The 16,138-nt window shown below is 36.3% G+C and overlaps 1 protein-coding gene and 1 long non-coding RNA gene across 7 annotated transcripts in view; one reads left to right on the plus strand and one right to left on the minus strand.

Annotated features, from left to right (window-relative positions):
* UBR3 (ubiquitin protein ligase E3 component n-recognin 3) overlaps nt 1-16,138 on the minus strand; it is a 102,417-nt gene that overhangs the window by 7,124 nt on the left and 79,155 nt on the right. For all 6 annotated transcript variants that reach the window (XM_064660898.1, XM_064660897.1, XM_064660896.1 and 3 more), the window contains 5 exons: nt 14,696-14,801; nt 8,437-8,537; nt 2,252-2,376; nt 1,097-1,204; nt 496-606 (listed from right to left, as the gene is read on the minus strand). In XM_064660898.1, the coding sequence (XP_064516968.1) occupies nt 496-606; nt 1,097-1,204; nt 2,252-2,376; nt 8,437-8,537; nt 14,696-14,801 (551 nt within the window). The remainder of the gene's footprint in view (nt 1-495; nt 607-1,096; nt 1,205-2,251; nt 2,377-8,436; nt 8,538-14,695; nt 14,802-16,138) is intronic.
* Nucleotides 558-2,255, plus strand: LOC135417195 (uncharacterized). The gene is made up of 2 exons (XR_010431959.1): nt 558-643; nt 1,896-2,255. It is a non-coding gene; the product is annotated as an uncharacterized LOC135417195 (long non-coding RNA).

The raw sequence follows: 16,138 nt of genomic DNA on the forward strand, positions 1-16,138 counted from the left end.
GCAGCCCAAACTGGCTTGTAGCTATTTTACAGAGATGATGATGTCGCGGCAAGGAAATGAGGGAGCTGACCCGCAGAAAACTCTACTTAAATTAGTCATGGAACTTAAACATAATTGTCTGCTGATGCAATGCCTCTGAGAATGAAGTCCAAGTATTAACAAGCATTAAGCAAAATCAGGACTGAATTCCATCCTCTGTGAAAATTATGCCATCTCTGCAAATGCTGGACAGGTTTTAAAAATTATGTTGGTATTTTAGGAGACAAGCACCTATGACCTAATTAAATAAGCATGAATTTGCTGAAGTTTAAGAATATAGTACCATTTTTTTTGAAAACCACATTGAAAACAAATTTATAGAAGACGAAAAATGCTGCACAGCAGTGATATAAAATATGATTTAAAAAATATACCATGAAAAAGACACCTTTGTGTCTAATTTTTTGACTTCTAGCTTTTAGATTGAAACGTGGGTGGGGCCCTCTCATTCTGTACCTGACAACTAGGCAAGTCCACTCCAAAAAGATGATGTTGAAGAAGGCTTGTGATCCTGAGGAAAGGCAGGCAGAACTGCTGCAGCTCACGCTCTACAGAATCCGGATTTACCTATAGGGCAGGAAGCAATTACTAAATTCTGTCCCAGGTAAGTTATCTCCTAGATAAGAAACTTCAATATGAACCAAATATTTTTAAGCATACTATACTGCATCAAACATACATTCCAAAGGCCAGCATTTTACTAATAATCTGAAAGACCTCTGTAGGTTTTCTTTCCCCCTCAACAAATGGGGTTTCTACTTAAATATTCACTTTTCCATCTTTCTGAAAGGCATATGATTAAAATCCATACATATTATTAAACCCCATAAATAAAAGAAGTATTTGTCAATAACTTTCTCAACGCAGAAGTGGCCACATCTGATATTATTAAAAGAAAGATTTGCACAGGCAAACTGTCCCAAAGGGATATGCTTTGATCTAGAAAATAAAGACTTGTACTGTAAGTCTTTAGCAAGATCAGAGAAAAATCATTATAACGAGGCCAAAATACTTCCAGAGGACATGCTGGTTAAGTTCTCCAGAAAATTGCCAATACCACTGCTAATTCTTCAGTGTCTCCTTCTTCATATATCTTCCCCTTAGACAGCTCACTAATCACATGACCCAGCAATACTTCCCAAGATTTTTCTCCACTGGATGTATTCTGCAAATAAGAAAAGAAATCCAAAAAGTACTGGTCATGAAAAGGAGAAAATGTTGCTGTACAAGTAAGAGCAATGAAGTATATTTCCTTTGATCAACACATGAATTTTGACGTTCAAAGATACATACCGCATAAAAAAAATAAAAATATATAATTCTACAGAAAGGGACTGCATTTAGCTCAAGTGAAATATGAACTGCTACCTGAATTACATATACTCTAAACTGTTACATGAAAGCACTTTTATAATGTTAGCATTTCTCATGTTTTTTCTGTGAGTATATAAATGCTTACTTTAAAACTAGAAAGAATCACTTCATAGATACATCATGTTTTGACAGAATTTGAATTCTAATACAAGTAATTTTTTTTAAAAAAGTAATTTTCTAAAACATACCAACCAGAATGAATGAAAAAACACTTTCTATATATTTTAAGTTGAATCGAGCCTATCAGAAAATGCAAAGTTGTGTCTGGAGTAAACAATATTTACTACAGATGGAAAATATATAGAAGTAGAAAGATGTGCCCTCACTTTACTTGCAAAGCAAAAGGCAAGGAAACCATAGTGACAAATCTTCTCTGTCTCTTCATCACATGAGCACTCTAGACCACGAGAAATCTATATAGCTAGCCACAAATAGCAAAAACGAGTTGGAAGAGTCAAGAAGCTTTTTTCTCCACCAACAAGGTTGCCTGCTTTTCCAGGAAAGGAGTCCATCAGAGCAACCACCATGGTTTATCCAGGAAGGCTTCAATCTCACAGGAAGGAAAGCTGCACTTACTCAGAATCATTGCAACCAAGTCAAGATTGAAACGACAGAGATACAGACTCAAATCTGCAAGTCAGTTTTGGAACTATATTCATTGAGAAGCTTTTACGTCTCATCACATACCAAAACTTGCAAAAATTGCACACCCAGAAACAAAACAGTGGACTTCTGTGAAGCAGAAGCAAATTATTACATGGAAAGCAGAAGCACCTGTTACATTCCTACCAGAAATACATAAGCAAAATTTCATAAATGTTTTAATAAACTAACCAACCTTTTTCAGAGCTCCTGCCTCTTTCCATGCCAGCCTATCTTCAGCACCACATTTAACAGAAATTGCTGCCAAGGCTTGAGTATACAATAAAGTGAACAGCACTTTTATAATGCAGGTGAAGTGTTCTGTAAAACAAAGAAAGTAATTTTTAAATACTTGATATTTTTAGCAAATATAATGATTACAGAGCCTCTAGTTATGGAAGTGTTGCTTCTCAAATGAAGAGCAAACAAAAAGAACAACCCCTCAAAACATACAGAACAACATCTATTTACTGGCTTTCAGAAATGACTTGGCAGCCATAGTGAACAGAACAAGCACAAGGTGAGTAATTTTCCACTGGTCTGTACGGTTATCTTAATCCTGATCAGCAGTGACTTCCTCCAAGTGACCTGGTGATACTCCAAAATTCTATTTTGTCCAAAGGTTACAACAAGTTAAGCTACTGATTACTGTAGATGTAAGCAAATGCATATCCTACCATCTCTTCTGGAACCCATCTGGGGTAAGTGACATTCATACAAATACTGGAAGAGTTAAGTTCCCAAAGAAATCACCACAAGGACATTTAGTGTACTTCAATTTCTACCCCTTCACTTCCAGATATGGATCCAGCCATACCAGACTTGTTGCAAAACCTGCCTGAGCACGTACTGGACCTCACGTGCACACAGAAGGAGGACAAAAGGCAGGCTGTCACTTTAGAACTTACTTTACTTTCAAAGATCCTTACAATTTTTTGTAACATTTAAAGTATTATTATCTCCTACAGCTAGGCTGCAGGAGAAAGGGTTTGAAATCTTTCTGGGGAAGCTAGCAACAGAAACAAAATAAGACTTCCTAAAATTGGAACAGGAAAAAAAGTGATCATTCTCTGAAATGAAGATATGGTAGCAATCCTTTTTTATCTTTTTACTTTAGGTTGTATTTCCCATCCCAAATTATCTATTTTGTTTTCAAATCTAGGCAGATCAAAGAAATTTCTATCATAACTTACACCATTCCTTAAGCAAAAACATAACTGTAACATATATCTAAAACAATGTAGACAAAAATGAGGGTTTTAAGAAGTCCTCTCAGGCTTTGAAGTCAAGCAAAACAATTTTATTTGCATAAGCACCTCACAAAAACTGGGTCGAATTCATTCTTTTTTCCCCAAAGGATTTAAACAAGCTTCATATGTGGAAATGAGAACGAGGTAAGGAAAATGAAACACCTTGCTTCTCCTTTCTTCTATCTAATATCAAAACACACACAGCTAGGACTTGAGTACATAATTAAATTTGTGAAATAACAATTGCTTATTTATGTAACAAATCAATGCAGGCATGGATTTTGAAACTTTTTACTGTCACTGAATATAAACTATAAGCACAGTTTAAGCACCTAAAAGATCATTTGTTATTATATAATTAAAAGTGGTCTTTTTTCTGTATTATCTTCCTATGGAGCTTGTGTTAAACATGACACAAATGCTGCCATACTTCATGCCCCCCACTCTAGAGCAGGTAGCATTATACTGATATATCCTCTCCACATTTCTCCAGAAGGAGAATTCACCAGATCCCACTAGATCTCTTGGCTGTATTTTTTTCCTCTGCTGAAGCCTCCATTTTCTTAACAATCCTACTCCTGAGGAATAATAGCAGGCAAGCTCTCAGGAAATCTTCTGGGACTGAAAAATCCAAGACTAAACCACACACACACTCAGAATTGTAAAAATTGCCTCTTTGATCTGAGATACAGGCTGTAATCAAGAGCTAGAACTGAGTTCAAGTATTGAGTTCTGTCCCCATCAACAGCAGGTACAAGCGACAGAAATCAACTTTGCACAGTGAAAGCAAGAAGGAAAACCACTGCACTTAGAGCAGCAAAGCCAGACCGCTGGTCAACAGGCACCAACCTGCCACAGCCCACTTCATCTCAGAGTTCTGCTCAGGTGCTTACAGTGCTCAACACTGCCTGTCTTTGCACCCCATAAAACTACTACATTTTTAAAATTCTGGTTTCTGTTAAATATAATTGCTCCTTGTCCCTATCCCCCCCTTAATACCAATTATTCAATTAACCAGAAATATATCTAGCCCATATTATGTTTTTAAAACTAAATGAATGTTCTTGTATTTAATTACACCTATGTGACTCAGAAATGACTACAAATTACATTTTTGGAGAATCCAGAATCGGACAAAAAATACCCGCTCCCACATCCGGGTCACCCTTAAGAAGTCTTGAAAATATGAGGTTTGTTTGTACAGAAGTCTTTTTTTTTCTTTTTTTTGGGAGGGGAAAATATCTCAGGAGCAGCTCAGAGGTAGCATGCTGTGTAATGAGCATCAAGGCTTTTTTATAGTCACAAAAGCATGCCATGGGAGACATACTAAAACCATCATTCAGAACATCAATTATCGTTTCATTACTATGTTATCTCTTACTCGTAAAATGCCAAATATTTGACAGCTCTAGGTACCTGTACCACTAGAGCTGTTACATTCTTGTCTACTGCAAAGAGCAACTTTGTTTGACTTCACACAATGTGCATGTGGGGGGCTGTGTGCTGCTTTCCTGCTGACTCCCTGGTGCAGGCTGTGCTTTTGCTACATCAGCTTTTCTAATTAATAATTCTAGAGCTTGCAAGTAGGTCTGTATGCTGTGCAGGGTTCTGCACTAAAATGCAGTTAGGACTTCTGTCCTTAATCCGATAGTCTCACAGTTTAAAAGTATTATTACTATGGTTAGGACATTATAATCAGAACAGGTTAATCCAGAACTTTTGTACTTATTTTTGAAAAACATTGAGAAATAGTTTTATGTTCCTGTTTTTAAAACTTTTTGGAACCAAATTATTTCAAAGCATCCCATTATAAATATATTAAGCAACAGCCTTAAAAATGAAAATTATATAGGAAACACTTCTAGAACTCTAATTTTAACATTAGTGCAAGAAATGTGCAGATAAATAAGTGTATTATTAACAATATGTGTCTTTTAATTTCAGTATCATATTAGACAATATACTTTGGCAGGTAATGACTACAGAAGGAATCCACAAAGAGAACCAGAAGCAAAATTAAGGACATAGGACCTTTTTTAGTGAATTTGGAAGGAGATCTTTGTATAAATAACCTTTGAAAAATACTCCTTTTGATCTAAAGTTTAAACTGTTATTTGAAAATTAACAGCCTGATGGCAAATGCCTGCACTGATTCGTGGCCCTCCTGGCATGTGTGGCACCAAGCACAGCACCAGGCCGTTGCTGGCACACTGACCACCAATTCTATGCACCTACTGGCCTCAGGCTCACTCCTGTTCACCCAGACCCCAGTTTGTAAGTACTCTATAAAGATATTTTTTTATATTCAATGCAATGCAGAAACTGAAATCACAAGCTACAAACACTCTACACTTCTGGAAATCTGGACTTGGGGGTCCCAAGACAGTGCAGGGAAAATAAAACTTTTTACAATTGATGGTAACAAAGTAGAACGTCCAATTTTAACTAAACTACTTCTTTAACATCCAGAAATTGCACTGCAGAAAGGACTGGTGAAGGGGGTGTTGAATTCAATTTACAAGGACAGATTTAAGTTCTGATAACCACCAAGCCACTCTCTCCATTTCTGTACATACACCACCATTTGCTATTTCTGTAAGAAAGGAGCTAAACCCAAAATCTTTGTTTTGTATGGAATCCCAATCCACCATATATCATGAACACTGTCCATCCTCTGCACAACTGCCACAGAATTGAAGCAGAAACTTCTTATGTGGATTATTGTTTATCTAGTCTTGTACAATTTCAAAATGCTGAACATTTGAAGCCTGTAAAACCTCTGTCCATGTTCTAATGTGAAACTCAAACAAAAAGAAGTTTCACAAATGGTTTTAGTATCTTGAACACAATGTTTATTTTGCCAGCTACACTACACAGGAGGTAAACACTATCATCCTCATTCCCTCCTCTGTAAATTGGTTAATGCTTGTAAATGCTCTGATCACCACCACAACGTTTTTTCCGTAGTAGTCTTCATTCTTTCTCATGGGTTCAGATCAATTTTCTCCTCTGAATGAAGAGGCTGAACAGTAATGACATTTTTATTGCTTTAATCGATGCCAGATTGAAAAAGATACCACCTATCCAACAGTTAATAGGGTAGTTAATGCAATTCCCAGGGCTACATCTGAAGGGCAAGAGACGAGGTTTGAGCCCTCCTTACAGAGCACTCAGTCTTCTTAACAAAACACAGTGTCAACAAAACGGATTTTGAGTACAAACATGAAAGAGAGGTAGTATTTGATGATCAGTTCTAGTTTCCTGTAAGGACACAGGGCAATACAGTTAAGTCTATTGCTTAAGAATATATCTGGAAATATCTGCCAATACACAGAGGCATCCACCTCCTGTCTGTATATCATTGTACAGCCAAGTCCACAGTTCCTGCACCCCACCACAATGCCAAAGCAGCACGGACAGTTCAGGAAGCAGTAGCAGCAGACAGATTTTGTTCGCCCCTATCAGTGACCTTGTGCTTGTCATGTGACACTGCACAAGCCATTTTACCTTAGTTATGCCTCAGCCCTATACCAAGAATTAATGATATTGAATTTGACTCTGTGACCTACACACCCACTGTAAAAGTTCTAAATAAATTTTTTATATTTGGACAAAATAAAAATTAAGCAGATAAATGGCAATTTATTTCCAATTTAATGCTTCATAGATTTGAACTGGTTACATTCATCTACTTTCTGCCACTTGCCATTTCCCTTTCAACTGCAACATACAGTAAACCTAAGAGCAAAGGCAAAACGTGCTGTTGATTATGTGGCATTTCTCAGAATTCTCCATAGGATGCCTTAATATTAATTGGATGTTGTCTCTTCTAGGATAAGGTATACTTTCATAAATGGTGGTAATCCATGCTTGAATATTGACTACAAAGAGACCACTGGTTTGTACTTCGGCTTCAACACTCCCTTCCCCGAATTTCAGATGTCAGCCTCCTTAAACTTTTATTTACTGATTTTATTAAGCCCTTCCAATTAAGTTAAGTTAAACTGTAGTTTAAAAAATAAAAAAGTATATTTTTGACAATAGCCTTCCTATGCAAAAGTTTTTTATTCTTTTCATATTTTCTTATTCTAATAATCTATTGGACATACTTAATCCTTAAACATGTACTTAACAGTTGGACTCAATGATCTTAAAGGTCTTTTCCTACCTAAATAATTCTATGATTCTCTGTATATTGAATTAAAAAAACAAACACGCAATGTTAACAGATACACACGGAGTCACCTGAGCTGAATTTGAACATTCACTAGTGAGGACTCCTCTTAAGGGGAAACAGAATTTCTACTAAACATCATAACTTAGCTGTATATGTCAAGAGCAGAACAGCTCCTACTCAAAAATTAACAAAACTCAGTAGATATCAAAATTGCCACACAGATCCCAAAGGAGATATTCTGTTTGTTGTCAGTGAAGTAGTAAAGTGATACTTGTTTTGTTTGTCCTCATTTTAAAATAAATGTATCATTATAAATAATCAAGCCAGAGACCAGAGGTCTGAACTAACCCCTACTCTGGAACATACACTGTCTATTAGCAAGATGAACCAGGTTCAGTTGTTCCTTTCACAAAGAAAAAGAAATTTAGGTTTTTAGACAGTTTTGATTTTAGTAATGAAAAATTTAGTTCTTTAATATTCACAATTATACTATATACTGCCTCTATTGAAGTTGTTGCATTACAGCAGTTATTATCTTCATATATGACCTCTTCTGATGCAAGACTGCTGCAATTTAAACTCTGAAATTCAAATTAAATTACAATCTTTCACCCTTAGGCACTCAGTTCAACTTCAAGTATTGAGCTGCCCCCTTAAGCAAAGAGATGAAGGTCAAATAAAGGACACTTTTCCTTCAGTAGAAATACTTAATAGTTTTTGCTCAGCTCTTGTATCTTTAATGAATAGCTGACTGATAAGGTAAAAAGACAGGGGACACAGATAAAACTGTCAACCCAGAACAAAAATTTCTGTTCAATGCCATCTTTTGTAGATAAGGCAGAAACATTATTTTAGAATAAACAGTAGACCAGCAATGATTTACCATCCTGAGAATCATCACAAATGCAGCCTCATTTACATAATAATTTAAGTATATATATTTTTCTAACATACCTTTGTGCAATGGTTGAGGCATGGTTAAAATCTGGATAAGCAAAAGGGACGAGACATCTCTGTAAAGCACAGGAACTTCTGGCAGCTCTTCACTTACCAGCCTGGAAATAAAACCAAAAGAAAATCACTTCTGATACTATAAACCCATTTTCTTATTTTATTTTAAATAGTATTACATTTGAGATCAAGCTTATAGAAGCCAAGTACCTGACAATTCGCTAACTGATCTCAATATTAAAACCATTTAATGTTACTCACGAGGAAGTTATCACTTGGGCACCTGATTCTTATTACAGTGTTTTAAAACTTTTCAAAACTGAGGATCCTTTGGGGACTCAACCAGTTAATCATCTCTGAGGCACATAAACATGATGCTACTTTTGGAAGGAGACCTTCTCTACACAGTTACCTACGTCATGAAGACTCAGACTTCTCTCTACATAAGGCACCACCAGGAGTCACCTGTGATACGAATTTTAACACACAGAAGCAGTCATACAAGAGGAGGATTAGAAGAACACTTTTGGTCGTATCTTTATGATTCTCTGTATATTGAATTAAAAAAATTCAGTGTTAACAGATACACACAGAGTCACTGGAGCTGAATTTGAACATTCAATAGTGAGGACTGAACTCCTCTTAAGGCTGACTGGTCTTCTAAAATGAAGTCACAGAAAACAGGATCTCACTGGTCCTTTTGAATTAATGAACCCAAACAGCTATAGAATAAACACCATCTGTAACCCTTTTGCTATAATCAATCATTTAATACAATTATTGTTTCAAAACTCTGTAATATACATAAATATACATATTTATATATGAGCCTCCTAAACAAAAAAACAAATATTCTAAAAATCAGTATATTGAATTCTAAAGAAGACAAAGGGGGCAAACATTTGTATCATACTACCAAGTCTCATTTTCAAAATTATACATACCAAGAAGATTCTTATCTCACTATGTCTCTCTGGTCCTCTTTTGCTTACAGCTAGCTCTATTTTATGATCTATGACACTGAAAAACTACCTTCATTATGTAATGACTTTAAAACCATGGATACCCCTTAAAATTACTTCTCACCTTTAATTCTTAATTAATATATATATTTTGGGGGAAATTTAATTTGGAATAACATTAAAAAAACCCCTACTCCCTCTGGTAAGATCTAGTTTAACACCTCTTTCTGACAGAGGTATCAACATCAATATCATTTAACAGTTGTGTAACAATTATGTCAAATACCAGTTCTGTCAAAATTAGGAAATATATATACAGAATACCATGACTGACTGGCAACATCACAAATAAATGAACTCATTTTCACATGCAGGACCAAGGGAATTATTTTTCTAATTTATTCGGTTCGTATGAATTGAGAAGCAAAGCTACATTAAATGTCAGGGGTTTAGATAAGCAGCTTTCGCCTACATCAAGTGCTGCAGCACATGAAGCACTTAAAAACTGCTCTGTCATTCCTTAAGAGCCTAAGCAAGTTCTTCATTATGACACTGAAACTAAATTTATAAAATGTGTTTAGAAATGTGTTTTGTGGAAATTGTCCATTCTGTTAATCCCCAGTGCATATGTAAAAGCTTGATAAATCTGACTTCACAAAAAATTGTGGCACTGAAGCACTGAATAAAAAGAAAGTAAGTACAATTGCAGACAGGACCAAAGTAATACAAAATGATTCAAATGTATAACAGTTGTATGCTGTATCCATTTAAAAAAGGGAGGTGGAAGTGAAAATAAACTACACAGTGCAATATAAACATGTACTAAAATAAAAAATGCATTGCTCTGCTTTCTCTATGGAACTAACCTCTCCTCCAGCCCAAGGTAATTGGGCTGTACCTCTCTCTATGCCAGTGCCAAAGCTGCCTATCAGCTGCCAGCTGAGCAACTCTGCCTCTGTGTTCTCCATCGTCCTCCAGAGAGATGTTATGCAGGAATCACTTCTTTGGGAATGAATACAGAGGAATGGGAAACTGTTCTACTCTGAAGCAAGCAGCATTTTGCTAATGGCCATTCCTTACATATATGCTCCTCATTCCCTCTTCTCTCAACCAGAGACACTTAAAAGTTTCTGGTTGATGCTAACTCCAACTAATTATAAAGTTAGAAATCCAATAAATAAAGTTTTGAGCCTCACACCACTTCAAACTGTCAGATACAGAAAATCTGAGACACAGGGATACAGATACACCTAAACAAAGGCTTCATTGACCAAAGCAAATCTATATTTTCTTCAGAATTCACAGGATTTCTGCAGCCTGCAGAAAGGTCAAACTAATACACAGCTTCTGATGCTCACTGTAAGTAGAATTCTACTACTTATTCTGGCTTCACTCTAGGATCTAATCACGATTTCAGATTTGCTCTTCCTTGTATCTCAGTAGATTTTACAGCAGGTCAGTTTTTCTCATTGCACATTCACTGCCAGTACTAACATTAGGCATCTCCCATTCTCTTTTACCACTGTGCCCCTGGCAGTCCCTTGTCACCTATTCCCAAATTCATTCAAATTAACCTTTTTAAAACATGGATTAATTGCTTGACTTTGCTCATGATGCAGCCTGCCCAAGCTACATCAGCACAGATGAAGCAGATGGTGAGCTCCAGTATAGGGGAAGGAAGAAGCAGCCAAGAGCAAGTACTCCCCAAACTGGCACTACTGTCAAAACCTACGTACTATAACACACGTCCTGAGAGACTGCTGTTTCAGGCAGGATTTGTGTTTGTATTGAATAGATCACACAGGTCCTGTTGCAGCATGTGTATGTATATACCACCTCTTGCAACCTTAACTAAACCCCATTGACTCCTCTTCATAAAAACTGTGAGTTTTTTCCCCCATTTCCCAACAGTTTCTGTGATGGAGATGTGACTTAAGAGGTTCCTACGCAGAGTTGCTCATTCCTATCCCTGAGCTGCAGTTTGTTGCCCCAGTATGACACTACAAACAATCACTGAAGCGATCTAGCTTAGAGTAAAACATCAGCAAAACGCTGCAGTAAAAATAACCCAGCATTTCAGTTTATCCTACAGTTCCCCCGTCCAAGTGCTTCCATTGCAAAGATCCTTAATGTTTTACTGAATCATTCTATGCTGACATATTTTGTCTGTCAAAACAGACACGAAAACTTCAGCCTTCAGAGAGATTCAAATTTTTTAAAAATGTGTATTCTTTTATTTCATGTTTGTTGTTCCTAAAACTCTGGCTAGTTGGACTAGTCCATTAAATTCACATCTGAGTTTAGTAATTACTGCCTCCAGCTGCTCCTTCCCTGCCCCCTGCCAGAAGCTATTATTCTCCCCTTGCACCACAATAATTGTTTATTTGATCACCACTGAAACCAGACCTATCCCTAGAAGAACAATTTACTTAAATATGGCCTGTGGGACCAAGTGTACATCAAATTTTGCAACATGAACTCCATAGGAGAAATAATCCACTACACCATTCACAGTTCAGACTTAGCTTTATCTTTTTCCCCTCTCTTCTTTCAAACAGTACACATTATTTAGGTCCTTTTTGATAAGGTATCTCCTTGCTCAAGATTTCCTTATTTCTATTTTACCTTGCTGTGGCTGCATGAGCTCCTCCTTATCTTTCCTTTCAGTTGCCATTTTCAGCTACAGGAAGATCTAGGTACAGCTGTAAAAGACACTGGACAAAACCAGTGGCCTTGGGAAGTACAGTGGAGCAATTCTGTGAGTCTTTACAAGTTACTTTGTTCAGCTCTATCAGACACATGAAATCTAAGGCATTATTTATGAAGAATGATAGCTGGGTTGTGGAAAATTAAGATAAAAATTGTAAGTTCTGCACCTGGGTGGTTTTAACTGTAAATATTTATGTATATTTAAATAAAAGAGCTACAATTAAATAAGGGTGAAAAGATAATGGGACTTGCATTCCAGAGATTTTTGCAGGTTGGGGGTTTTGTTGTTTGTTTGTTTAGTTTTGAAAATTATCTTTTTAAATAAATGAAGATGGAACTAGCTTCTCTGGAAAACTGCTTTCAATTGAAATACTAATTTTAGGTCGAAAATTAAACAGAAAAATATAGCATGTTGGTTTAAAGTTATTTTGCTTCTGTGACTTTCCTGAGGTTAAATTGTTTGGAATCATAGTATAATGTAGTCATAACATAGATCTTTTCCTCTCAGACTTTTTTTTTTTTAACAAGTTTTTGCCTGAAGTATCATGCCAGTCAGGCTGATGATTTAGAGGGTTAGCTTCAAAACAGCAGAGTGACATCCACATCTAAAATCTGCAGTGACTATTTCTCCACCGTCCTCTTAAGCTTCTTCAGTTTACTGCAGCGTGTCACCTTCTAAGTGCTCTGAGCACTCTTCCCTGTACCTGAAAAAATTTGCTATTCTGTATTTCTCAAAAGGCTGTGTGACTCTAAAAAGTGTGCAATTAGATCATACACACCAATCCTATGAATGCCATCTTCAAGTGAAACTACTGCTTCAAACTTCTACAATATAATTACAGATATTCATTTTATGCTCTAATTTATGCATTAAAAACACGTCCTCAAATTGTCTCCTTTGAAGCATTCTGGGGCCTGCAGACTAAGGCAGGAAAAATATTCCAAGGAGTGAGCAAAAACATTCCAGCTCGACTGCATCTGTGCATCTCAAAAGTAAACTATTACATGGCAAAATGGATGATATCTCAGTTGTAGCTTCCTACAGGACTTTGTGCCAAACCAGTATCATCAAGTCTACCAAGAAATATTGAAAACCAATGCAGAAAACATGAGAACTGCTCAAATGCATTCCCAACATGCAACACTCCCTGCCAAGAAGCCATTCAGTCTACAGTACCATCAAATTATTCATAGTATTGCCCAATGAAATTTAACTTGCAGCAATCTAGCCTTGATATGACCAATGCACAGTGAATTCCATCAAGTCTGTAAGCCCCCTCTGTTAAGAGCTGCTTCCAAAGCCAGCAAGCTCTTAAAATGCCAAAATGAGAAGTGCACGATCAGTCCCACAGCTATTCTGTCAACGGCCTATCAACATGATCTTAATTTTGCCTCATATAACTCAGTCAATCATCCACAAAATTTATTAACTTTGCCCCATTGCTCAATCTAGGTCAGGTCTCAATCAGAATCACATGAAAACAGATCCCCAAAGCAGTGTGAATACATGCTGAATAGCATAGGTTTCAGGTTATGAAATCCTTAAGGCTCTGTTCTGCTAATGGTTCATAAACTAATCTGTTAATATAGTTTAATTACTGCAATAATCTGATGTTCATTGCAAAAAGAAACCCGGGCCCAAGAGGACAAACAGTAAAATCTCAATCCAGAAGCAAGAACAGTTGTTTTAATAATTTCCCCCAATTTGCAATTAGGATTGTGGCATCATTTGTCTAGATCAGTTTTTGAAATCACATGATGCTTTCCACCTCAGGCTTCCAGAAACACACTGACAAACATTAAGCTGGACAGGCACTAAAAAGTCAGTCTTTTGACATTACTGCAAGTTACAAAGTGTAGACCTTAGTATGAAGAAGATGCTTAAGGTGCCAAGAGCAAAAACAAAAACAATCTACTGTTTTCCTCTTATGAGGAAAAACGATAATCTGGTTTTGGGCAAGAAACCTTTCTTCTCATCGTCAAGGTAGAATCTGAAAAGTGATGGGTCTTAAGTCAAGTAGGAAGATGAGTCCTTGCAGAACACATATACATTGTTCCATTTATTATACTGTTAATCCTTGTACACCTGTGTATGTAAGGTGATGCCTTAAAGCAAACTCAGGTAAGTAACCTTTTTAAAATAATAAGTAAGATGAAAATTTTTAGCTTAAAATAGAATTATTTCTCACATATAATATGCCTACTTACATTATTTCTGTAACAGCTATTAATCATTGCTCACCTTTCAATAAACTATTTCTCAGCTTAATCTCAATGTACATTTTGTGTAGCATCCATATCAAGAACAGCAGTGCACTTATCCACTTACCCAATAATATTCAATTTGCATGTGCTTAAGCTTGCAAGAGGTGTATTTAAAATTCAACTCAAAACTGGTATGTGTCAGATTCTTATGTAAAAGATATTGGAAAGTTTATTTTTACAAATTCATACATAAAATTTTTAGATGTTAAGTTCAGCAGCCTACCTCACAGAGAATTTAAATTAAGACAGAAAGTTACCCAAAGTGCCTCTGTAAGGATGTTTCTTTCACCAGGTAAAACTGATATTGGGTAAATTAAAATACTTGCTCTGAATTTTTATCCTGCATCGGCTGGGTTAGTTTTCTCCAGGGATTGTATGCAGAGTCTATACTGTAGAGGCGCATGTGCATGGCCAATACGTGGAACAGCTGATCTGAAAGGTGAAGACAAATTGCTGATTATTATATACAATGATACAAAGTATTTCACATTAAATTGCCATCATGTATTTCAAGATTCTGAAAAGTCTGTCATCTCATTTCAAGTAAGCTGGTACTCTCATAAGCATATTTTTATTATGTATTTATTTGTTTTTAAAATAAGATTTTGAAGAGAAGTAAGATTTCAACAGAAGGCAGTGACCATAGGCATGCGTAAGGAAAAATGCCCTTTTTTTTCTCTCCTGAAATTCTGAGACAGAGAAAGGCCGTTTAGAAAGCTTTGGCCAGATCTCAGTTGTTTTGGTGCTCCACGTACCTAATTTCAGGCCTTCTAAAAAAATCCTGTTTCATATGCTCTTAAGTTGCTAAGGTTACATGCTCACTTCACTTCCCCCTCCAGTTTGTGCCAGAAGCCATGATTTCCTAAACACTTCTTCTAAACGGAGCCTGATATACTTTTATCGCACAGCTTTTATTTCCTTCTCCCACAATTAAGTTCTGTGCACAACATATTTGAAATTAACCCAAAGCTGCTAGAAGTTACAGCCTACAGTAGGATAGCTTCAGCTCTTTATTCTTAAAAGGTTATTATTATTCCTTGTGCCTTCTTTTGATTATTTTGTAGGAAACTTTTGGATGAGGGGAAAAAAAACCAAACCCAACAAACGTCTGACCACACATCAAGGATGCCAAAGTAGCGAGTCTTTATAACATCAGAGATTTGTCCATACAACCTGCAGGCAAAGTTTATTGATATTCACTAATTCAGTACCTTCTGTACAGCCACTGTATCAAAAATATAATTTACAAAACACTTGCAGAATGTTTCAAACAAAGGATGCATAATTATTCATGGAGGTTTACTGCAGTATCTTCTATTAAAATGCACAGTTTTCATTTCTCTATGGATCATATGATCAAGACAAATAAAGATAACATCTAATCTTTTCTTCCCTTAAGCAATCCAAGAAGGCAAGCACCATCTATGTTGACAGCATTTTCAGAGATGTATATGCAATAAGAAACACAGAAGGGTTTGAGTTGGAAGAGACCTTTAAAGGTCATCTGGTCCAAGCACCCTGCAATGAGCAGAGACATCTTCAACTAGATCAGGACTATTAGGGACTCAGACTTCACTTCTTTTTCTGTGTTTATAATACAGTTACAGTTTGGAGAAAACACATCTTTTTTTATCTTTATGGGTTTATAGTTCAATATTTTAAAATATCATCATTTCCCACAATTTTGCTCACTATTTTTCCTCCTGTGACACTCTGTCTTGCTATTTGCTGCCATGCCTGTTTCTCCTGTTCACTTTTCTGGGACCCTG

The sequence above is a fragment of the Pseudopipra pipra genome, chromosome 7 (genome assembly GCF_036250125.1).
Source record: "Pseudopipra pipra isolate bDixPip1 chromosome 7, bDixPip1.hap1, whole genome shotgun sequence".
Lineage (NCBI taxonomy): Eukaryota > Metazoa > Chordata > Aves > Passeriformes > Pipridae > Pseudopipra > Pseudopipra pipra.